General features: G+C 34.8%; 1 protein-coding gene across 1 annotated transcript in view; it reads right to left on the minus strand.

Annotated features, from left to right (window-relative positions):
* SPDYA (speedy/RINGO cell cycle regulator family member A) overlaps positions 1–24,623 on the minus strand; it is a 28,096-nt gene that overhangs the window by 330 nt on the left and 3,143 nt on the right. Inside the window, exons 4-7 of the mRNA XM_033125471.1 lie at positions 22,752–22,810; positions 20,326–20,411; positions 15,758–15,929; positions 7,880–8,177 (exon numbers count right to left, since the gene is read on the minus strand). Of these exons, the coding sequence (XP_032981362.1) occupies positions 7,880–8,177; positions 15,758–15,929; positions 20,326–20,411; positions 22,752–22,810 (615 nt within the window). The remainder of the gene's footprint in view (positions 1–7,879; positions 8,178–15,757; positions 15,930–20,325; positions 20,412–22,751; positions 22,811–24,623) is intronic.

Consider the following 24,623-nt stretch of genomic DNA (forward strand, 5'->3'; position numbering starts at 1 on the left):
TCTTTTATCCTTCTAAAAATTATTTTAACCAGCTTGAAAGACCATCAGTATTGTTCTGTTATTACATAAATCAAATGCTTGGAGAAATATACTTTATAAATATGAATTAATTAGGAATAAAGCTTATCATTCATAGGCACCAGTTATTTAGTTTTTGCCATGTGCCTGACATTAAGAATTTTATGTTTTTTCATTTAATATGTGTAGCTCATCTTTAAGATTATCCATATTATAAAGGTTTCGAGTGGTTAGGTTGTTGTTTTAAACATAGATGTTTTATAGGTTTTAAAGTAGTGGTGTCTAGGAGGATAAATGCCGCTCTTCTTAGATTGATCCCTTAGGCTAGAACTATTTAAAGTAACATAACATATATATATTCTAAATAACATTTTACATATTTTTTATTATGTGGAAAATTCAAGTAACTACCTGTTCAGTGACAATTGAGTTGAGACCTGAATGGCAAGTAGGAGTTAACTACAGCAGGGAAAATGAGAACAAAAAAGGCCAGTGATGCTGGGGTAAGTGAAAGAGACTGGAAAGATAGGTAGAGGTCAGGCCATACAGGATCTTATAGACCTATGAAGGAGTTTGTCTATCCTAAGAAACATGGGGTGCTGTTGAAGGATTTAATGAAATAAGGGGTAACATGCTTAGATCTGTGTTTTGAAAAAAATCACTCTGGTTGCATTTGGAGATCTGACTGAATCATAAGTAAGTGTTCTGTTGTCATATTTCTGTATGGTAAGTATCTGAACACTCATACAATAATGGCTTTATAGTTTTCATAGCATTTCCAGATACAGAGAAGCTCTGAAGTACATTTTTAAATTACATCATGGAATACTCCCTTTTCTTCTGCTTTTCTATTTAACTACGGGTGAAATTCTGTCCTTCATTTATTGTTTTGAATGCAGGCCTTAATTGTACTACTTGGAGAAGGGACTGGCTTAAGAGCAAAGAAAGGTTGTGCCTTCTACTCCTATTTCATGTACAATAGTTTCTGTTCAGTACACTGTGCTTAGTATTATTAGACGTTGAATTGAACAAGGCCTTTCTAACAATGTCCATTCTAACTTTGAGTTGAGTTGAAAACCAAACTACATAAGTGAATAAGCATTTATTTATATGGTTAATCAAAGTCCAGCTTAAGCTTTCTCCATCTCCATCGAACACTAAGCATGTTTACAGTCTGGCTTATGAGACAGCTACCTTCTTCTAAAGTTAGCTTTCTATGTTCATGTCTGGCTCTCACTTACCATACTGTAAACTCCTAGAGATTTGTGAATGACTCACAACTGTCTTCCCAGTACCTTCCAGAGGCCCTGCCTTTTCCACCCAGTAAATGGTCAAGACAAGTTTGCTGATGGGTTTAAGCCTAAACTGAATCATGTATTGTTTCGTCTTGCCGTGGTTATTCTAAGGGAAAATTTAGGTATATAGCTCTTGGATTGTGTAAGACTTTAAGTTTGAACTTTATACTTCAGAGGTAATAGGGAGCTTCTGAGGTTCCATGGTCATGTAAAAGGAGATTTTTTTTTTAAAGTTAGGTTGTTAGTGGTACCTATGAGTATTTAAAGGAAGGACAAAACTATTAAATCAGAAATTTCAGGAGGCAGCTGGATGGCTCAGTCGGTTAGAGGGCGAGCTCTGAACAACAGGGCTGCTGGTTCGATTCCCACATGGGCCAGTGAGCTGTGCTCTCCACAATTAGATTGAAGACAACAAGATGCTGCTGATCCTCCTGGGGGACGGCCAGATGGCTCAGTTAGTTAAAGCACGAGCTCCCAACAACAAGGTTGCCAGTTCAATTCCCACATGGAATGGTGGGCTGCGCCCCCTGCAACTAAAGATTGAAAACGGCAACTGGACTTGGAGCTGAGCTGCTCCCTCCACAACTAGATTGAAGGACGACTACTTGGAGCTGATGAGCCCTGGAGAAACACACTGTTCCCCAATATTCCCCAACAAAACAAAACAACAACAACAAAAAAAAACTTAAAAAAAAAAAAGAAATTTCATGGTAACACAGTATGCAACTTTTGCAACTATGAGGTGATCAGTAATAATATACGACTATGAGGTAAGGAAAACGGGCAGATGTAAAAGAAATATTGTAAAGGAAGAATGAGATAAGCTGGTAACTTATGGGATATAATAGGAGAGAAGCTATATATCTTCAAACTTTTATCTGCTATTCAGAAGTCCTTTCCCTTAATTCTCTGGGCAAAACAGGACTCAGTCAATGGCCAGCTCATATACTTTCTCTGAAAAGCCTTCACCAAATCTCTTACCCAAGGAATTAATTCTGGAATCTTTTGTGCTCCTAAACATTGATCATTTAATTAGCATTGCCCTTATCACATCATTAATTTATAAGCCCTGATTATTCCTTCATTAAATGTAAGAATTTTAGACCTGGATGACTAGAACAGTGGTAATGACAAAAATAAGAAAGTTCAGAGAAGGATTTATTTTTGAGGAAAAATTATTTGGTTTTAGATTATATAACAGAATGACCTATGACTACCTTATAAGACCCAAGACTAAGGTTTGGTATATTGCTTTTTTCCCTTGGTTTTACTCTAAAATCTGAGGAGGCCTCAGGTAATGCATAATAATACATATTCATGTTTCAGATGGACTAGCCTAGATGTCATAAGGCCTTAAGACAGCATAAGGTAAAGAGAAACAATGTACAATTGACCCTCAAACAATAGGGGATTAGGGGGGCTGACCCCCCATACAGTTGAAAATCCATGTATAACTTTTGATTTCACAAAAACTGAACTACAGTTGGCCCTTTGTATCTGCAGGTTTCACATCCATGATTCAACTGTGGATTAAACAGTAATTTTGCTCCCGGGTTGGGAACTGGTGGATGCAGATGGCCAACTGTACGAATGGCTTGCTATTGACTGGAAGCCTTACCGATAACATAAACAGTCAATTCACACATATTTTGTATGTTATATGTATTATATACTGCCTTAAAATAAGCTAGAGAAAAGAAAATGTTAAGGAAATCGTAAGGAAAATACATTTATTGTATTTATGGGGAAAAAAATCCGTATATAAGTGGATCCATGCAATTCAAAGCTACGTTCAAGGGTCAACTAGTTCAGTTAGTATAAAAATGTGCAGTGTATTCAGATAGAACTGGGTTCCCATCTTGTTTTTGTTGTTGCTGTTGTTTTACCTTGCAACTAAGACTTCTGAGTTTTCTTCATCAGTAAAATGAGTGTCATAAGGTCACTTCAAGATTTATGGTGGGGGGAAGTGAGGTGTTAAATGAGACTACCTTTATAAAATGCCTAGCACATGACTGCTGATTGTGATGTATATCAATCTGCAAAGAATGCTCATGACCTCCCCCCAACCTTGTCAAAATGAAAAATATTTTGTTCTTAATAAATGTCATAAACATGTTTAGGTAAAACTTATTTTTTGAAGTTGCTTGCTTGTGTTTGAAAGAAAGATGGAAGCATTGATAACCATCTATTGCTAAGTTTTAGCCTAAAAGTCGGGAGCAGAGCCTCAGTTCTTTGTGTCTCTCCTGGAGAATGCTGAATTGAGTGTTCTGCAACCACAAACTGTTAGGGGATTCCAAACACCTTATGTGCATGGGAGGAAGAAAATTTTGCCAGCAGAGGTCACTGCGGGGAATCAGCAGCAGCTGAGGCAGTGACTCACCACTGTTCCTGATAACATTGTGTTACCCTTAAATCGCCCTCTCTCCTTCCCCCAAATAGCTCACTCCCTTGTTAAGCCTACTGACAGAAAATGAATGTAAATGTTTACTGGCCAAGTGTATGATCAATAATTTTTCTTTGTATTGCCTACCCTCTGTCATCCTGAAACAGAATGTCTTATTTAACCTTGGGTTCACACTCTGAATAAAACAGTAAATGAGTAAATACTTGTTCCTTCCTGTATTGAACCTTATATCCTAAACCAGGGCTTCAGGGCTTTCAGACAGTGACAGGATGAAAGCACAGTTCCATCTGCAACTCCCCGAAATCAAGTGCCACACTTTTCCTGCACAATCCCTCAAAGATCTGTTTTTTGTTTTGTTTTTGTTTTCCCAAAGCAAGCTGAATGGCAGAGCCCCTTACTCCCTTGGTGCATTCTGATTTCCTGTTGAGATATCAAAGCATAAAATATATACTGTTACTACTCTTGATATCTACAGAAGCTAGTCTGAATAAAATATAAACCTTCTGTTCTGCTTTCTGTAAATATCTATTCAAATTGTGGTTGATACTCTCTCCCAATTCACTCCATATAATTTTCATCAGGGACTCGGTTCTTAATTCTTTCCCCACCTCCTTAATCCTTAGTAGTCTGCTGGAAGACTTGTGTGGCAGCTTATTTACACCACCAAAGGCAGGATTTCATCAAAGGGGTCAGTAGAGCACAATAGTTAGGAATTGAGGCTATATATAGTCTAGAGTCAGACCTGAGTTCACTCCACCACCTTAGGCAAATTATTTAACCTTTCTAAGCCTCAGTTTCCTTATCTGCAAAGTGGAGATAATAGTATTTACCTTAGAGTTGGCTGTGAATATTAAATAAGATTATAATGTGAAATGCTTAACACATTGCTGGGAACATTTTAAAAACCTTGTAAATATACTTATTATAAGGATCAAAGAGTAGATAAAAGGAGCTAGGAAAGGGGAGGGATGCTAAAAGGCAATTCTTATTCAGCCTATGGTAGACCCTATTTACCTTCAAATATGAGTGAACCAATAAAAATTATGCTTGGAGGTGTTGTAAGGGAATAGACTCCATACGTTGTCAGTCAAATTTGTTTAGTGATTATTAGGGCCAGGGAATGGAACAATGAGGCAAGATCTTCAAGAGTCTTAAGAGTCTAGTTTCTCTTTAAAAAAAACTTCAGTGGCCACTGTTAATCTCATAAGGATGTGGTAAAAATAAATAGGTGAAATTCTGAAATAAAGTGGGTTTCATAGTGTTAGAAAGAGCCATAAGAAATCTGTCAGTCCTATCTTCAGAAGGGTGAAAAATTGGAAGAAAGGCTTTATAAGAAGTAAAAAGGATTTCACTGCTAGTAGAATATTATTCTGGTTCTGTTTTAAATTGAGAAATATCAGAGAAATACTATACCTCTGTATTAATAAATATAATTTAAATAAAAATTGTGGTGTGATTGACTAAAAGTACTTCCAGTTCATATGATTATTTTCTAATTGATATAAGGTACTACTGTTCAAAGCCACTTAGATCCCAACAAAAATGAAATACTGCAAACAAATTATGGTACTTATAGCATGTCATGATTTAAAATCAGGTCTTCAAAGACTAAATAACACGGGTAAATTCTTTATGATAAGTGAAGAAAACCAGGCCTAAGTATAGTATGGTTCTAATTTTTTTTTAAATAGAAAAAGTTTATAGTATCCAAAGCTATAGTAATCAAAACAGTATGGTATTGGCATAAAAACAAACAGATCAATGGAACAGACTAGAGAGAACAGAAATAAACTCACATATCTATGGCCAATTTATAACAAAGGAGTCAATATATGTACAATTGGGAAAGGATAATGGTGTTGGAAGCACTGGACAGCAATATGCAAAAGAATGAAACTGGACCACTACCTTAACATCACACACAAAAATCAACGAAACGGATTAAAGACTTGAATGTAAGACCTGAAACCATAGAACTCCTAGAAAAAAATGAGGTAAGCTCCTTGTCATAGGTCTTGTTGGCATTTTTTTTTTTTTTTTTTTTTTTTGGATTTGACACCAAAAGCAAAGACAAAAAAAGCAAAAATAAACAGTGGGGCATCAAACTTAAAAGCTTCTGTAACAGCAAAGGAAACCTTCAGCAAAGTGAAAAGGCAACCTATGGAATGGGGGAAAATACTTTCAAATCATATATCTATCTGATAAGGGGTTAATATCCAAAATATATAAAAGAACTCATATAACTCTCAATAGAAAAAAAATCCAATTAAAAAATGGGCAGAGGAAATGAACATTTTTCCAAAGAAGACATACAAACGGACAGCAGATACATGAAGAGTGATTCAACATCACTAATTATCAGGGAAATACAACTCAAACCAACAATGGGATATCTCACACCTGTTAAATGATTATTATTAAAAAGATAAGAAATTCTTTTCATGAAGATGGCACTGAAAGGAAAGAAGGAAGCCCCACCCCTCCCAAAGCTGAAGCCAAAGCAAAGGCTTCCAAGGCAAAGACAGCAGTGCTGAAAGGCATCCACAACCACCGTAAAAAGAAGACCCACAGATCACCCACCTTCCGAAGGGCCAAGACACTGCGGCTCAAAAGGCAGCCCAAGTACCCTCGGAAGAGAACCCCCAGGAGAAACAAGCTCGACCACTGTGCCATCAATAAGTTCCCCTAACTACCGAGTCAGCCATGAAGAAGATAGAAGACAACATACACTTGTGTTCACTGTGGGTGTCAAGGCCGAAAAGCAGCAGATCAGACAGGCTGGGAAGAAGCTCTATGACATTGATGTGGCCAAGGTCAGCACCCTGATCGGACCTGATGGAAAGAAGAAGGCATATGTTCCCCTGGCTCCTGACTACAATGCTTTGGATGTTGCCAACAAGATTGGGATCATCTACACTGAGTCCAGCTGGCTAATTCTAAATATAAAATTTTTTCACTGTAAAAAAAGACAAGACAAGAAATAACAAGTGTTGGTGAGGATGTGGAGAAAAGGGAATCCTTGTACACTGTTGGTGGTCATGTAAATTGGTGCAGCCACTATGGAAAATAGTATGGAGGCTCTCAAAAAATTAAAAATAGAACTACCATATGATCCAGCAATCCCACTTCTGGGAATTTACCGGAAGGAAACAAAATCACTCTCTCGAAAAGACAACTGCACTCCCACATTCATCGCCGTATTATTTACAATAGTAAATAGACACAGAAACAATCTGTGTCCATTGACAGACAAATGGATAAAGAAAATGTGGCATGTATGTATATATAATAGAATATCATTCAGCCATGAATAAAAAGGAAATCCTGCCATTTTAGATAACATGAATGGAGCTTGAGGGCATTATGCTAAGTGATATAAGTCAGACAGAGAAACACAAAAACTGTGTTATATGTGGAATCTAAAAAAAAAAACCAAAACAGAACGTATTGATACAAAGAACGTATTGGTGGTTTCCAGAGGCTAGGGTTGGGGGGTGAGCAAAATAGATGAAGGTGGGCAAAAGGTACAAACTTCCAATTATAAGATAAATAAGTCTTGGAAATGTAATGTACAGCCTGATGACTACAGTTAACAATACTGTATTGTATATTTGCAAGTTGCTAAGAGAGTAGATATTAAAAGTTCTCATCACAAGAAAAAAATTGTACCTGTGGTGATGTATGTTAACTAAACTTATTATAGTAATCATTATGTTGTACACCTAAAACTAATACAATGTTATATGTCAATTATATCTCAATTTTAAAAAGTGTATAGAAGAAAACCAATAGTTAATCACTGATAAAACTAGATGATGAGATTACAAGTAAATTTATTTTCCTTTTAAAACTTCTTTTGAATAAAATAAACATTTCAAAGAAAATCGTTCAGACTCTTAAAATACTTAATACTTAAAATACTTCAGCCCCATGGTGATTAAGTTTTCACTTTAACATAAATCACATTAAGTTTAGGTAAGCTACCACAAAACAGTGACACAAGACAAAAAGGTAGTAACTGAAAAGGGGAAAACTTTCAATATTAATTTAACACATATTGTTGTAGCATCCCAGCCAGGAAGGACAGACTATAGGCCAATAACTAACTTAGATTTATTAATAGCTTGCATAAATCTAATTCGGACATACCACTACATCGTACCTTGAGAACTGCTATATGCTTGAGAAGGATCAACTGTTATGTCCACTAAGAATGAATTACGTGGTTCCTGAGAATGTGTTTCCATCACCTCTACTGTGTCACTGGATGAAGAAGATGATGAAGACAATCCCAGTCTAACGTATCTTCCTTTTTTACCACAGAGGGAACAATCTACTGGTGTGCCACTAGGTCCCCGGGGCAGTTGCACTTCATTTCTGTTGTAGTTTCTGACAGCTCCACTGTGATGCACAGAGCGTTCTCGTTGCCATATATAATGGGTTGGAGCAATGGCCATAACCTATCGTGGAAAGCTTTCGTTTAGAATTTTAAGAAGTCTTTTAAATTTAGTAAAATTAAGTACAAACATTATAACTCAAGAACAGCAATCTCTAATAAAACTAGATCGAAAAATCTAAGTTACAGATGTCAAAAAAAAACACCAAAGCATCTCCCGATAACATCAGGCAGTATCACCAATAAAGAAGTGATTCATTGCTTGGATCCTTAAGATAATAATTAACAACACATTTAAATGATTTCAAATAGGAAACAGGACTGAGTCACCTTCCAGGTTTTCTCAATTCTGAATATTCTAAGTTTGGGAAAGACAATACAGTAAGCCCCAAACAATATATAATTATTAACTTTGGAATATAATGGGCTGAAAATAATACTTTTAATTGAGGTTTCCAACCATGTATATTAGGCTAATCTTAAAACATTGGCAATTATGGCAAGGGATATGGTAAGAAGACAGGTTAAATTACTTAACCTCCCTGTTCCTCAGTTTTCTCATCTGTTACATGGAGAGAATTACTGTCTATTTTAGAGGGTTGTTGTGAGGATTAGATAAAGAATTATTTATAAAGCTCTTAAGATTCCTCACTACATGTCAGACATTGTTGTCTAAGGTTTGTTAGATAAAACACTGCCTTTAAAGTCACAATAGGCTTAGTTTCTTATTCTGGCACTTGCTAGCTGTTTGATACTGGGCAAGTTACTTAACCTTTCTGAGGCTCAATTTCTTCATATCTAAAATGGGGATACTATCTGCTTCATAGGAGTTCTGAGGGTTAGATACGTGTAAAATCCTTATCACATACTCGTAGTAAACACCTGACAAATGATAGCCACTTAAGAAGTCAAGCTAGGGAAGCGGACCTACATGCTGACCTCATGATAGTCTAAAACTTCTAAGCAGAATTTTACTCTGCTACTTCTAAGCAAAAATGTTTAGCTGCAGTTATCAGTGACCCAAAATAAATGAGAATTGTAGAATTTAAGAGTTAGACGGTGCCTTATTAATTGCGTAGACCAGTGAACTGTTTTGAGGAGCCCTAAGGTTTCATGGACTATATTGGAGGTGTCCTAGGAGGGACTAAGGGAAGCTAATTTGGGGGATTGTGTGTAAAATTTTGTTTGGAAAGAAAACAGGCTTTTGCTGTTAAAAATGACAATCTTCTTAAAATCCCCAGATTAAGACCAGTCCCCTCAGAAAATAGGGTTACTGTGGCCGCCCCCAAGATAATGGCATAAAGAATACTAGCTATGCTAATTTTTTAAAGTATATTTTAGGATTGAACTTTTTTTACAATCCACTTCTTAAATCTTTCAAAAAACTTTTCAACCAAAGGCATGTAATATAGTTACATATCTTTAAAAAGGTAGAAGTAAATAAAAGTTTTAACTCTAACTATAAACATATTTATAACAATGTAAAACTAGCTTCAGAGCTACTTAAGGTGAGAAAGTTGGATATCAGAATTTTTTCTTTCCATATTTATCCAGTATTATTTTTCTCAACACTTGAATATATTTCATGTCTGGAATGTCCTCTCCCTTTGTCTTAGTATTACCTTTCCTTTAATGCCCAGCATAAGGCCCACCTTTCTAAAAACTCCAGCTTTCACATTTTCTTGTTTTATCGTCCATGCTGTGTTAGGATTTTTAGCATGTAAGTGTCTATTACTCAGTTATATCTTTTGGTGCATGCAACTATTCTACTGAAAGTCCTCTCTGGGCATGAAGTCTCTCACATACCTCTCTGTTTTGAACAAAACATTGCATATATCACAACACTGCTCTGTAGATTCCTAATCCAGAATCAAGTAGTAGCTGACAGAGAAATCAGCTATGAAGATACTGTGTCATCTGGGCCAGAGTACCAAACAATAATAAAGCTTCCTCTTCATAAAATTACTACCCTCCATGATGCATAAAGGGGCTGGAATTGGAGTCTAACTCTTTCTCATCAGATTTGGCATTCTCCATAATCTGTGAACCAATCTAGAAACTAAGCTATCACCAACCTAAATAAATTCCACCTCAGAGCTGATGTCCAAAAAGGTAAGCTGGTTGTAGAAGATGAAAAGATCAGAATAAGTAGGTTGAAATAGTCTTTATTCTTTTTTGGAAAGCCCTACACACATTTTTCAATTTAATCATACCTTATCTCTTTCCAAAAAAGGATTTGAGGCAGCTGACAAAAAGAGCAAATGAAAAAACTTTATTTTCATTAAACTAGGACTCAAAAGGGAAAGTATAGCTAAAGGGGGAAAGCAGACATGCCAATAACGAAGGATAACCGAGTTAATGTGGTTAAGGATAAAACCTGGCTCTTAGTTTCTCTGCAGCAGCCAGGGTTTATACAATAGGGGGCAAATTACAAAATTCATATTATCTCAAAGGAGAGAATAAGTTCTTCTGACAGTGGTGTATAATGGAAAGTGTGCAAATTTAAGTACTAGCTGACCCTGCCACTTATTAACTGAATGACCATGGACAAGTTGCAACCTTTCTACACCAGTTTCTTCATCTGTAAAATGGACAGCGTACTTATTCTATTTAATCCCTGAGATAAAATAACAACAGATACAAATGCATTTTCTAAACTAATCAATGAGAGGTAGAGGCTAGGTATCAGAGAAAACAGAACACTGGGAAGTCATCAGATGTGAAGTCAAGTGCTGACACTGCCACATAATTGATGAAAGATCTTGAGTAAATCTCAATCTCGTTAGTCCTCGGTTGCATCAGCTACAAAATGAGAATGCTACAACCCTCACAAACATTTCTGTGCAGATATATAAAAATATTTATAAATTTACAAAGTACAATGCAAATGTAGCATATGATTATTGTAAACCAGTTTGCAGCTACTATCATAACTTTGGTTAATTTTAGGGTATGAGACTAAAGAAATGGGGTGGCACTATGCCAGTACCAGGCTCTCAATAAGAAATGCATAGAATACTTAACTAAATTTCTAAGCATGTCTTGCTACTTTAATGCAGAAAATTTCAGGGCAAGGATGATATACTTCTTTATTAAAATCCCCTACAACATGAACTTGGTGTCTTATAATTTAGGTGTTAAATGAATACTTAAATCTCACTAAGTAGTTTCCTTTCCTATACACCAACATGATTCAAGTAAGCTTATCGATCTGTCACTATCAATCTAGTGGCAGATCAATAAGCTTCGGCAGTGCTAAGTGATCTCAGTAAAGAAATGTTTTAAAGGGTTTTTTTTCCTATTTCATGAATAAGCAAGTATGAAAAATAATTGGAACTCTTAAGTTCCATTCATTCTCTCAGTTAGCAATATATGCTGAGTATCTACTATATTCTAGACACTGTTCTAGGCACTGGAGATACATATATAATAAGAACAAAATAAAGACCCTCCCTTCTTGGAATTTATATTCGAGTAGGGGGAAATAGACATTAGCAAGATAAATAGGTAAAACAGAGTATGTTATATGGTAGTTCAGTGCTATGAAGAAAACCAGAAAAAGGAATACAGAGTAATAGTGGGAAGTACTTGTTATGTTAACAGCTTTATTAAGATGTAACTCAAATACCGTACAATTCATCCATTTAAAGTGTACAATTTAACAGCTTTTAGTATATTCTGAATTGCACAACCATTATCATAGTCAATTTTAGAATATTCTCATCATTCCATAAAGAAAGCAGTCACATCTCATCCCTCCCTCCCTCCCTCAGCCCCAGTAATCTTTTTATCTCTTTGGATTTGTCTATTCTGGACAGTTCATATAAATGGAATCATGCAAGGTGTGGTCCTTTGTGGCTGGCTTCTCTCACTTAGCATAACGTGTTTATGTTTCATCCATATTGTGGCATGCATTCGTACTTTATTCCTTTTAATTGCCAAGTAACATATCATTGAATGGATATATCATATTTTGTTGATCCATTTATTAGTTGCTGGACATTTGGGTTGTTTCCACTCTTTGTCTATTATAAATAATGCTGCTGTGAACATTTGTACACAAGACTTTTTGTGGACATAGTTTTCATTTAACTATATAACTAGGAGTGGAATCGCTGGGTCATATAGAACTCTGTTTAGCTTTTTGAGGAACTATCAGACTGTTTTCCAAAGCAATTACACCATTTTAAATTCCCAACAGAAATGTATGAGGGTTTGAATTTCTCACATTCTTGCCAACACTTGTTATTATCTGTTTTATTATAGCCATCCTAGTGGATGTGAAGTGATATATTCTTGTTGTTTCGATTTTGCATTTCTCTATGGCTAATGACGTTTAGCTCTTATGCATTTTTTTTTTTTGCCCATTTGTATATCTTCTTTGGAGAAATGCCTATTGAGATCCATTGCACATTTTTAAATTAGGTTGTCTTTTTATTATTGAGTTACAAGACCTCTTTATGTATTCAAAATACAAGTTCCTTATCAGACAGGTGATTTGCAAAATATTTTCTCCCATTTTGTAGGTTGTCTTCACATTTTTTATGGTGTCCTTTAATGGAAAAGAGTTTTAAACTTTGATGATGTCCACTTTATATTTTCTTTCGTTGCTTGTGCTTTTGGTATCATATCTAAGAAACCTAACCCAAGGTCATGAAGAATTACACCTGTGTTTTCTTCTAAGTTTTGTCATTTTTAGTTCTTACATTTAAGTCTTTGATCCATTTTGAGTTAGTTTTTACATATGTTTTAAAGTAAGGGTCCAACTGCATTCTTTTGCATGTGGATATCCAGTTGGCCCAGTACCATTTGTTGAAAAGACTATTCTTTCCCCATTGAATTTTCTTGGCACCCTTGCCAAAAATTCAATTGAACTAAACATGAGGGTTTATTTCTAGATTTTTCTATTTTATTCCACTGATAGAGATACTACTTGATATAGAGTGGTAAGGAAAGGTTTCTCTGAGGTGACATTTAAGTAGTCCTGAATGAAGTGAGGAAGTAAAACATACTAGTATCTGGGGGAAAAGCATTCCAAATAATGGAAATGACAATTACAAAGACCCTGAGGTGGGAGCGCCCTTGGTGTGTTTGATGAACAGCAAGGAGGCCAGTGTGGCTAATGAGCGAGGATGAGAGATGGAAGTCAGAGGAGAAGAGAGTTGGCAGACCATGTAGACCCATGATAAGGATTTGCCTTTTACTCTGTGTGAAATGGGAAGCCTCCAGGCTTTTGAATAGAGGAGTCATGATTTGATATACTTTCCAAAAGATTTATTCTGGTTGCTATATAGGTAAGAAAGATTACAAGAGAGACTTTTTGGAAGGTTATGGCAATAATTGAGGCAAGAGATGACAACCGAAGTAGGATTTAGTGGAGGAGGAGGTGAGAAATGGTAGGATGCTGGATATTTTTTAAAGATATGGATGTGAGAAAAAGAAAAGTCTAGCTAGGGTGACAGCTTTTTGGCCTGAACAACTAGAAGGATGAAGTTAACCATTTATTAACACATGGAAGTTTGCCGGAGGAGCAGGTTTGGAAGTCTATGTGGGGAGACCGAAATTCCATTTTTGGCATGTTAAATTTGTAGTATCTACTAGGTAATGAAATATGAGTAGGAAATTTGATATGCAGATCTGAAATTAGTGGACAGATCTGTTAGTTCTCAGTGTTAAATTCTTTTTTTTTTTTTAAGATTTTATTGGGGAAGGGGAACAGGACTTTATTGGGGAACATTGTGTACTTCCAGGACTTTATTCCAAGTTGTTGTCCTTTCAGTCTTAGTTGTGGAGGGCGCAGCTCAGCTCCAGGTCCAGTTGCCGTTGCTAGTTGCAGGGGGCGCAGCCCACCATCCCTTGCAGGAGTTGAAACAGGCAACCTTGTGGTTGAGAGGACGCGCTCCAATCAACTGAGCCATCCGGGAGCTCAGCCCCAGCTCAGCGGCAGCTCAGCTCAAGGTGCCATGTTCAATTTTAGTTGCAGGGGGCGCTGCCCACTATCCCTTGTGGGAATCGAGAAACGAACTGGCAACCTTATGGTTGAGAGCCCACTGGCCCATGTGGGAATCAAACCGGCAGCCTTCAGAGTTAGGAGCATGGAGCTCTAACCACCTGAGCCACTGGGCCGGCTCCAGTGTTAAATTCTTGAAAGACAACTTTTCCGTAAATTCTATTAAACACTGGGTTTATAGTTGTCTAAAGCATTTTATTCTTTTACACATACACCATTAAGTCACTCCATTCTCTGGCTCTTTAATAGTCTCGTGCCAGCAACTGAGGTAATTCCAGCTCCAATAGTGTAAATGAAAGTTGTTGCAGTTAAAAAACACCAGCTGTTGTATCTTAGGAGTAGGTGGGCAGTCTGCTGTGAGGTGAGCATTGCCTGATCCAGCCTCTTGCCCCTGGTGGCCTTCTATGTTCTTAGCTGAGTGTCCCATGGGGCTTGAAGCATTTACTTGGAAAAAATCAGAATGTTCAAATAAGGCTTTGCTTGGACTATCATGTCCAAGGATGGCAACAGGTACACAAATTACCCATCTTGACATGAGGAGGTAGTGACAAAAAATAAAAATACAGGACACTTCAATGCCCTGTAATTGAAATGAATCATTTAAATTCTTTAATGAGGATCATTAAATTAGAGGGGATTTACACACCTAATTTTTCATATTTTTCTATTGAATTTAATCTTATAAAGACTTGGCCTGCTGTAGTTTTCTAAGTTATCTCTGAATCCTTGCATTTTCCACAACATTCAACAATCCTCCTAATTTAATCCACAAATATGTATACTTGCTATATCTTTAGCTCATTAATAAATACAATTAACACGGTTAGTTCTGGACAAGTTTTGTAACACATCCCTAAAGTTCTCCCTGAGGTTTGACACTAATCTACTGTCTCTTTTGGCCTACAATCATTTCACTGGATATGACTTCATTTAATTATAGCATTACCTAGTTGACACTCACCAAACTTTTCTGAACTCATACTGGCTTACAGTGATCACTGCCTTCCATTTAATTTCTACTCTAGCATTTTTCTTTAGTTTAAAACATTAACTTTCTTCTTTATTGAAAACCAGAACATTAGATAAAATAACCAATTTTTAAATTCTTAGTGTCTTTCTGCTTTATATTAATAGAATCTTACATCAAAGAAACCTACTTTATGTATTCTATGTGATGAGGTATGGTTTTTAAACATATTTAAATTTATTTAAATTTTATACTATGCAATTCACATGGTATAACTTGGGGACTTGAAATTTCATATATTTTATTTAATGGAAATTATTAATCAAATCAAGTAATATTACCATAAGGTATTTGGAAATGTACACACTACCCTTTTCCTATATATTGGTGATCTTTTAGACAAGAGAAACACACTAAAATTAAAATACTTATTATAGAAGTAGACTGCTCTGAAAAACAGAAATGACAATTTAAAATTATTGTGTTATAAAAATTAAAACATCAACATTGCAATACACAAGTTGTATTCATGGTAACCATCAACACTAATGGTCTACCCTTACATGTACAAAAAATAAAATGTTAGAAACACATTAAAAAACAAGACAAGGAAAATTACATGAACAGAAGACATATATCACATATATAAAGTATTTTAAAATCTTACCTCCTCACAGCATCGCCTGCTTACAATAGCCCTATAGTCAATTCTATCCCAGAGTTGGTCCCTTAACTTTAAGAAATTAGGGAACAATTTCCTCCAGTTTTTCCCTAAAGCCCATGGAAAAATTTCGTATTTGGATTCTTCTTCATCTTCTTCAACTGTGTTAGCCAGATACCTAACAAAGAAGACCAACAACTCAAAAACAAAATACAAATCACTTATAAACACATCAAAGATGTCAACCTTACTCATAATGAAAGAAGTAATAGATCAAAAATAGAGATACAGTGAAGTTTACCTTGTTGAGTTCTGAATATTTTTGTATTCCTATAAATCTTGAGCTCTGGTCTGGGATGCAGTTAAGTCTGATCCCTTCAGGTCTCGCTTTTATAATTTGTTATGTGGATCTAGAGCAATGTTCAGTCTGGGGCTAATGGGTCCCTACTACTGAGGCAAGACCTTCCTGAGTACTCTACTCAATATCCTGCAAATGAAGAGGTTTTTCTGCCTGGGTAGTGGGGACAGACACTATTTCCTGCCCTGGGTGAATGTTGGGTACTATTTCCTCTAATCCTTTCCTATGGTCTTTCCCCACAATCAGGTAGTTTCCTCAGACACAAATGGAAATCAGTATCCTGACAAGTACTTGAAAGGGATCAGGCATGCACAGAAGCAGGAAAACACAATCCATAATAAGGAAAATAATCAATTAATCAAAACTGACCCTTATGGTAGAAGTAACAAAAACATTAAAACATGTGTAATTATTCCAGATGTTCAAAAAAATAAGTTCACTTTCAATAAGACACATTGAAAGTGTACTTCTAGAGATGAAAACTATGTGTAAAATGAAAAAGATTAATAGGAGATTAAGTATTCTCGAAGAAAAGATTTGTGCATTGAAGGTATCCTTGTAACAGTATAAACTATCCAAAATAAACAAAAATAATAAACAGAGCATCAATGAGCTGTGAGACAACTTCAAGCAGCCTAGTAAAGGTGAAATTGGAGTCCCTAAAAGGTGGCAGGTGAACAGAAAAAATATTTGAAGAAATAAATGACTAAAAATTTTAAAAATTTGATGAAAACTATAAATCCACAAAGATCTCCTTGAACCCCAAAAGCACCATGGACATCATAACCAAATTGCTCAAAACCAATGATAAAGAGAAAATCTTAAAATCAGTCGGAGAAAATAAAACTCACATTAAATAACACGGGAAAAGAGATAAATACGGAGCAGATTTCCCACCGGAAACAATGCAAGCCCCACAGATAACTTTCCAACAAAAATAGGCAACTTACAATAAAAAAAAACTATAAAAGACTTAATACACCATGAGCAGAAACAGACTCTGAAGTCTGAAAATACTGGAATTAACAAACAAAAAAAAGGAGGTCTTAAAAGCAGTCAGAAAGAAGGCAAACGAACCTAATTGGAAGGTTTGAGATGCAAGAAGGAATGGTAAGCAAAGATATAAACATGTGGGTAAATCTGAACAAATGTTGAATGTATAAAACAAGAATAATAATTGCCTAACTTTTTGGAGGGCATCAGATAGAACAATAGAATTGCAAAACAAAAGAATATAAGTTGGGAAAGGGGATGACTGTAGTTAAAATGGTTAAGGTTGTTGTGATTAAAAATAACTAGGGTAATTGCTAAAAGAATAGACTGCATAATTTATAAACAAGTAGAGAAAAAAGAGATGAATAATAAGCCAAAAATAAAAATGAAAAAATCTCAACCAAAAAGAAGATGAAAATGGAGGGGAGGGAAGAAACAGAAAAAATGGGACATATAGAAAGTACATAACAAGATGGTAGGAAAAAATCCAAGTATGTAAGTAATAATAGTCTGCAATGCAAATGAATTATAGTTACACATATCAATATGAATCTCAAAATAATGTTATAAAGCAAAAGGAAGTTACAGAAGAATAGTAGACATGATTCTTTCATATGTAGCTCAAAAACATGAAAGACCAAATAATATATTACTTAGAGGGATACACGTGGAATAAAAGCAAGAAAATGATTATTTGTGGAATCATTTGGGAGGGGGCTCTAAGTAGGAAACTATACTGTGAGCTTCTAATATTCTAGCAATGTTGTATTCTTAAGGTGAGTCATGGGTGCACAAGTATTTGGTTTTTATTCTTTCACACACACATACACACACACTCCATATGCTCTTTTGCACATTATTTAACATTCAAATTTTTAAAAAGGTACAAGAAGTGTACAGTACACTTCTATTCATGTAATATGCACACTGGTTCACGTATAGAAAATTATTTCTAGACAGATACTCATGACACCGTTAATTATCCTTGAGGAGAGAGGCCAGTTTTTAAGATAGGAGGAAGACTTACTTTTAATTGTATACCCTCTTATGTACTTTTTTAAAACCATGTGCATATTCATATTTAGTTACATTAATATAAAATGAGTACCTGTATATTACTTTATCCTCCCTTAAAATAACTGTACATGTTTTAATATTACCTTATTATTAAGCAGCTCATTGTTCAAACCATTCAGTTCTATAAGTAAAATCCTGTCCTCTGTGATATTATGTAATTTCTTACTTTTAGTATCCCTGATAGTTCTTAGTAAGGGTAGAAAGAGCTGGAGATTGGTCTCTTTCATGCTTGCTGACTAAGTGAAACATGGAAAATCTATAATATGCTATGTAGGATACTATGGCATTCAGACTACATCGTGATTCTATTCTAGATTCACAGTTTTTCAGGTTCAATGTGATGAAATATCTGCATTGTATACATATAACTTCCCTTTTAATTTGAAATAGTCAAGATTTTCTTGGAGCACAGTCCATTTTTTTGCATAATAATTAATTATGTTTATTCAAGTAAAGAATTAAGAACCTCCTATATATTAGCCACAGAAAGATGCAAAAAAGTAAGAATACACGTTCCTGCCCTTAAGATGCCTACAGACAAGTACAATAGGCAACTACGTATGAAACAAATAACTGTAAAAGAGATACGGAAGAATGATAATTGAAGTTCAGTGTTATAAGAATGTATAAAGAAAGGAGAAGAACTTGAGTTACAATGGCTGAGAAAATAAGAACTATTGAGTCAGGCTGTACAAAAAGTATTAGATATAAAATGGAAATTATAATTCATGTTACTTTTAATATGAAGCTTACAACACGGCATGCATGCAACCTCACAGACTATTACATGGTGTAAGTTGGCACACTGCTTTACTAGTAATAACTTTATCCAAAAAGTCAAAACAAATCCAATTGCAGGCACCTAATAAGATTTAAACTAAAGCTTCTTTTGGTTTGTTGTTAACTTTCAGGTGAGGAAAAAAATCCCTACAAAATAGATATCACATTAACATACAAATATAATACAACACTAAGAGACATGTACACAGCATTATAGCTTTAGTGGTCAATGGCTACATTTGGCTTTTGGCAAGTCACACCTGAATTTGTATTGCAGTTCTGCTGCTCACTAACTTATGTGACCTTGGGAAGTATTTAATCTAAGTCTCAATGTCCCCATCTGTAAAATGGGGATTATTAAAAAATGTATCTCATAGGGAAGATTAAATGAGCTTATAAAAAACATTTTGTTGTGCCTTGCACAAAATACGTAGTATTAGCTAATACTATTATATTCCCCCAATTTAGCAACCATCACCAAACTTTATATTGAGTTCGTTTTCCTCTATGCATGGGGAAATGTGTCTCCTGAATACATGCAGAGATCAATTTCTTTGATTAGGAATTAAAAACACTTTGAGTAAAAATTTATTCTTCAGTGCTAACAATTGTGGTATGCAACTTAAATATTTTTATATGTAGTTCTCTAGTTAAGTACTTAAAATTATACATTTCCAACTGCAGCACTATATCCAGGTGCTGGGTAGAAAAGGTTTTGAGATTGAACTAGACATTCTTAATTTACATTGATTCTAACAGAATTCTGACCTATGAATTAGAAAACCATGTCATTAAAACCATTTAACAGATCACAAAGCTAGTATAAACTGTCTAATTTAAAGTCAATGGAAGAACTGAAGACAAAATGCCTTGGTCAAAATACAGTGTGTTAAGTGAAACAGTGAGTGGATACTAAAGGTATCAGATAGGAATAAATCCTACGTTACACACATGAATCCACAATGAGTATGCCTAGAGCATTTCCCGAAAGCTGTCCAATATAATAAGGGCAATGATGATAATGATTTTAACTATATAGTAACTGGAAATTTCAAAGAGAATATCCTTTGATATTCTAAGTCCAAAAGTGGAGAATTTGGGGTAATTTATATGGAGCATTCTGAAAAATATAAAGGGTATAATACAAACTCAAGTGGAATGTTGAATAATAAATCTGAGGCATAAAGGATAAGATCAGTGAAAGCAACATAAAAATATCCTATTAAAGTAAAAAATGTATAGCTTTTATACAGGAAGGCCTATTCAAAGATATACATCAGATTTTAAACAACTTCTTTTTAAAATAAGGTATCATATATATTATATATAACTACCACAAAAATCACTTAGTAGAAAGCATACTTACAGAGCAATAAAGAAATTTATCCTGGTATGTTCATTTACAGTAAATTTAGCCCTCTTGAAATAAACAAAGGTCATAGCCAAAAGATACTATGGGGAAAAAAGTTAAAAGTTAATATTAATGTTTTGCTTTCATAAGTAAAACCGTTTCAAAAGTTATCTTTGAGATGAATAATAAGCTAAAACAATAAAGCATTATTTATCCTTATTATAGAATTACCTATTTATTTGAGTCCTTATTTTTTGGCTTCCAGTAATCTATGTAAACAATGAGAAATAGTTCTTGACCATTAATCATGATTAAGATTATAACTAGAATGAAGTCTTAAATTTTATTATTGCCATATTTTTGAGCCAACACCCGTTTTTTTCTGTCTTAAATTTCAAACCTATAGAGAAGTTGAAATAATCATAAAATGAATAAGCATACATCCTTCACCTAGATTCACCAATTGTTAATATGTTGCCACATTAGCTTGATGTATATGTATATATGATATTTTTTTCCCTGAACCATTTGAGTTAGTTACAGACATCCTTGCTCACTTTTCAAAATAATCTTTAAAAAAATAACTTCTAATCAGAAATTAGAATAACATTTTCTCTATTTTCATTGAAAAAAAGTGTTTAAATATATTATTAGAAAGTCACGTCTAGCCTGGTATTAGGATACCATGCCAAGTTCTGCCATTTAAATTAAAAACAAGTTATAATACTGATGTATTAGATTCCCTCTCATAAAATACCTATTCATCCTACCTTCACAGGATTGGCCACAAAGGAGATTCCAAGTTTTCAATGTAATTTTCAGTAGAGGACCATTGAAAATAATGTTAAGATACAATGTTCCTGGTTAGTTATTTTTAAAGCACTGCCCTCTGCTGTCCAACAACTTTAATTACTACAATGCACTTAGAACTGTAAAGTTTAAAACTGCACCACATGTACTGAGTATTTGACTTTAATGAATTACCGCTAATTTTTAAAAGTGTTAGTGACATTGTGATTATGTTTTAAAAGATCTCATCTTTTAGACATACATCTTGAAATATTTATGGATAAAATGTTAGGATAAAATGTTAGGATGTCTGAGATTTGCTTTTGGGGAGAGGGATTAGAAGAAACAAGAATGGCCAACAGTTGATTGCTGTAGTGAGATGCTAGGCACATGGAAGGTCTTTGTTCTAACCTTTCTACCCTAAATTGTTCATGGTTGAAATTTTCAACAAAACAAAACAAAACTTCTCCAATTTTATCTTTGTTATATTAAACTTGAAATAAAAAAGTTCACATCAACATTAACTTAGTGGGTATTTAATCATAAAGCTAGTCTTCCATTCATTCCCTTTTTTGTTGGTTGGCACATTATTTTAAGTATGATGTGAAGTCATGTCAAATTTTCTGATGTGACTACCTGGTCTAAGATGGCATTTATGAAGCTGAAATCATAACTGTTCAGCTAAATCCAAAGAGAATAGAAACATTACAGTCCCTACTACATAAGTTAGCATCATAATATTTTTTAATGAAACTTTAATTCCTAAAGGAACATGATAAACTAATTTTACTCTACAAGATTATTGGGATTTGTTTTATCTAAATTAACTACAAAATATTAAAGTAGGGCTGGCCTGAGCAGGTGGTTGGAGCTCCGTGCTCCTAACACTCAGGTCACTGGTTCGATTCCCACATGGGCCAGTGAACTGCGCCCTCTACAGCTAAGATTGTGAACAACAGCTCTCCCTGGAGCTGGGCTGCCGTGAGCAGCAGGAGGTTGGCGTGAGCTGCCGTGAGCGGCTCTGTGCTGCCATGAGCGGCCGGTGGCCAGCATAAGTGCCCAGCAGCCAGCGTGAGTGGCCAGCAGCCATCGAGAGCAGCCAGCAGCCAGCATGAGCTGCTTTGAGCAGCCGACCAATGACCAGCAACCAACTGCCTCAGCCAGGGGGAGCGCAAGGCTCATAATACCAGCATGGGCCAGGGAGCTGTGTCCTACACAACTAGACTGATAAACAACAGAGGGTGGGGGAGGCAGAAGAAGGGGAAAAAAAATTAAAGTGTATAACAGACTGCCTTAGTGGAATGAATCTCAGAATATTCTTTCTCCACAGCCTGATAAAAGGTAATAATTCTGGTCAAAACATACTAAGTCTATACCGATTCTTGTTTTCAGTCAAACAGATATAGTCTGAAGGTTATTTAAATCTAATCAATAAGATTCTACAATTTCTCAAAATATAGAATGAATCTATGGTATATGCTAATTTCAAAAAAATTAATGTGTAAGGATTCCACTTTGAAGGAGCAATGCAGGCTAGTTCTTTTTCTAACTTTAATTAATAAGATAGAAAATTCTTATAAGGTTTCATTAAAGTTCTGATGGTCTAGTAACATAATAACATTGGTTAATAACTATACTGTTACCAAATTTACCTTGTCTGCAATTTTACAGCAGCAGTCCATCCATAAGAAATCTTGAATTAAATCATCATCTACAATAAAAGATAGCTATAACTTATCTTTTAAAGATAGAATGTTTCCTTTGAAGAATTAATTTCTACATATGGAGATTATAAATGATGCTGAGAACTGAAACACAAATGGCTGGAACAGTGTTGTCTAAGGCATAGTTTTCAGTTCTTTGGTTTATTTACCATTGCAAGCACTATACAAAAGCTACTGCTTTATTCTTCATCTTCCCGTCTGATTTGCCCTAATCTATAGCTCAGACTGTAGGGGGAATGGTAGAAGTGTTTGATTTACTGAATACCACAATAGCTCTTTGAGGAATATGTCTTGGGTAACTCTTGATTAGCTCTTTGTTACTTTCCAAAATCAATCTTTAATAGGTGGAAAGGGAATCTGATAAAAGAGAACTCAGTCTTTAAGCAATAATGACTTAATGAATACTCTGTTTTCTAAATACATTTTATATTTTTCTACTTCTTTCTCCTTTTAGATCCCAGGGTATTTTTAGTTTTGGATCCTTCTTCTCTTTTCCTATTTATCTCTGTCCAATTATCTATTATTCAAATACACATGAAAATGCCTATATAAAGAAGATTCATAATTCATTAGTTATTTGTAATTAACATTTAATTTTGGAGAAACTGAGATTGTGACAAAGAGATCAACAACAAAAAAATACTGTTGAAAGAATAACATCCAAAAAGGTAAAAAACACTTATTTTAATTTTAAATGGCTAAAATATATAACCCAAAAATACATGGGTAATTGCAGAATATAATCTGAGAAAATCTGCTTTTTTCCATTTACCTCTTTCATTTTAAGTAACAAAGCACAACTTCTTCATATTAATTCTCACATCCTAGAAATATCATCAGTACAGTCAAATATATGAAAAGTTCCAAAAATAAGTACTGATTTTCTGAGAATAATTAATTTGTCTTAATTTCATTTCTTTTCTTAAATTACCTAAAATGGTAGTCAGGTCTTTTCTCTTCCCATGTTATGAATAATAAAAAAGTTTGTGGGTAATAATTTTGTTTTAATAAAGAGAGAGGGAAACTAACAGCATTCTAGATCCTGACTGGGTACATCCTCATAGTTCAACATTTTTCTACTTATATTACTTACATTTTTTCTTCTTATCTCATCTTCTTATTTTGCTTTTCTTTCAATCTTAACCAGTTTGCCCTCATTTTTAAAAATTTCTATCCTTTCAAAGGGCAAATATTCTTGTCCCCAACTCTCTCCTCTTACCTGCATCTGCCTTTCTCTATAAAAAAGGAAGCTTGTTACCTGGGTATACAAATTGTGGTATCTTACTTGACTTGATTCATTCCCACACCTATTTACCAGGATCTGTCTATCCTACCCTTTATTCTAATCTGTCTACCTTACTTCAAAAAAATAAAAATAAAAAAATAAAAATAAAAAAATCCCTTCTCCTCCTTGGCCAGAAGTACTATAAAGAAGTTTCTTTTTGGTGATTTTTAAGAAATTTATCATCAAAGTAGCACTCACTATCTCGTGATCTGAACAAACTCAAACTCAATTTTATTATATGACTATGAAGATAAAGCATAGTTAATTTTTAATATTCCCCAGATATAATACTGAAACTTCTCTATGTTGACTAACCTTCCCAGTTTGCTCAGTTTTAGCACTGAAAGTCTTGGGAAACTCCTCAAACTGGGCCAGTTGCCTCTGCTGAGATTTTACAAAGTATTTTACTTTAATTTTACGTTAAACTCTTGCGATGAACTTGAATTGCTCAGAATTTACATTTGACCTGGATTTAAACAGTCTAGAAGCAAGATGAGTCTGAATTTCTAATCCAA

The sequence above is a fragment of the Rhinolophus ferrumequinum genome, chromosome 13 (assembly GCF_004115265.2).
Source record: "Rhinolophus ferrumequinum isolate MPI-CBG mRhiFer1 chromosome 13, mRhiFer1_v1.p, whole genome shotgun sequence".
Lineage (NCBI taxonomy): Eukaryota > Metazoa > Chordata > Mammalia > Chiroptera > Rhinolophidae > Rhinolophus > Rhinolophus ferrumequinum.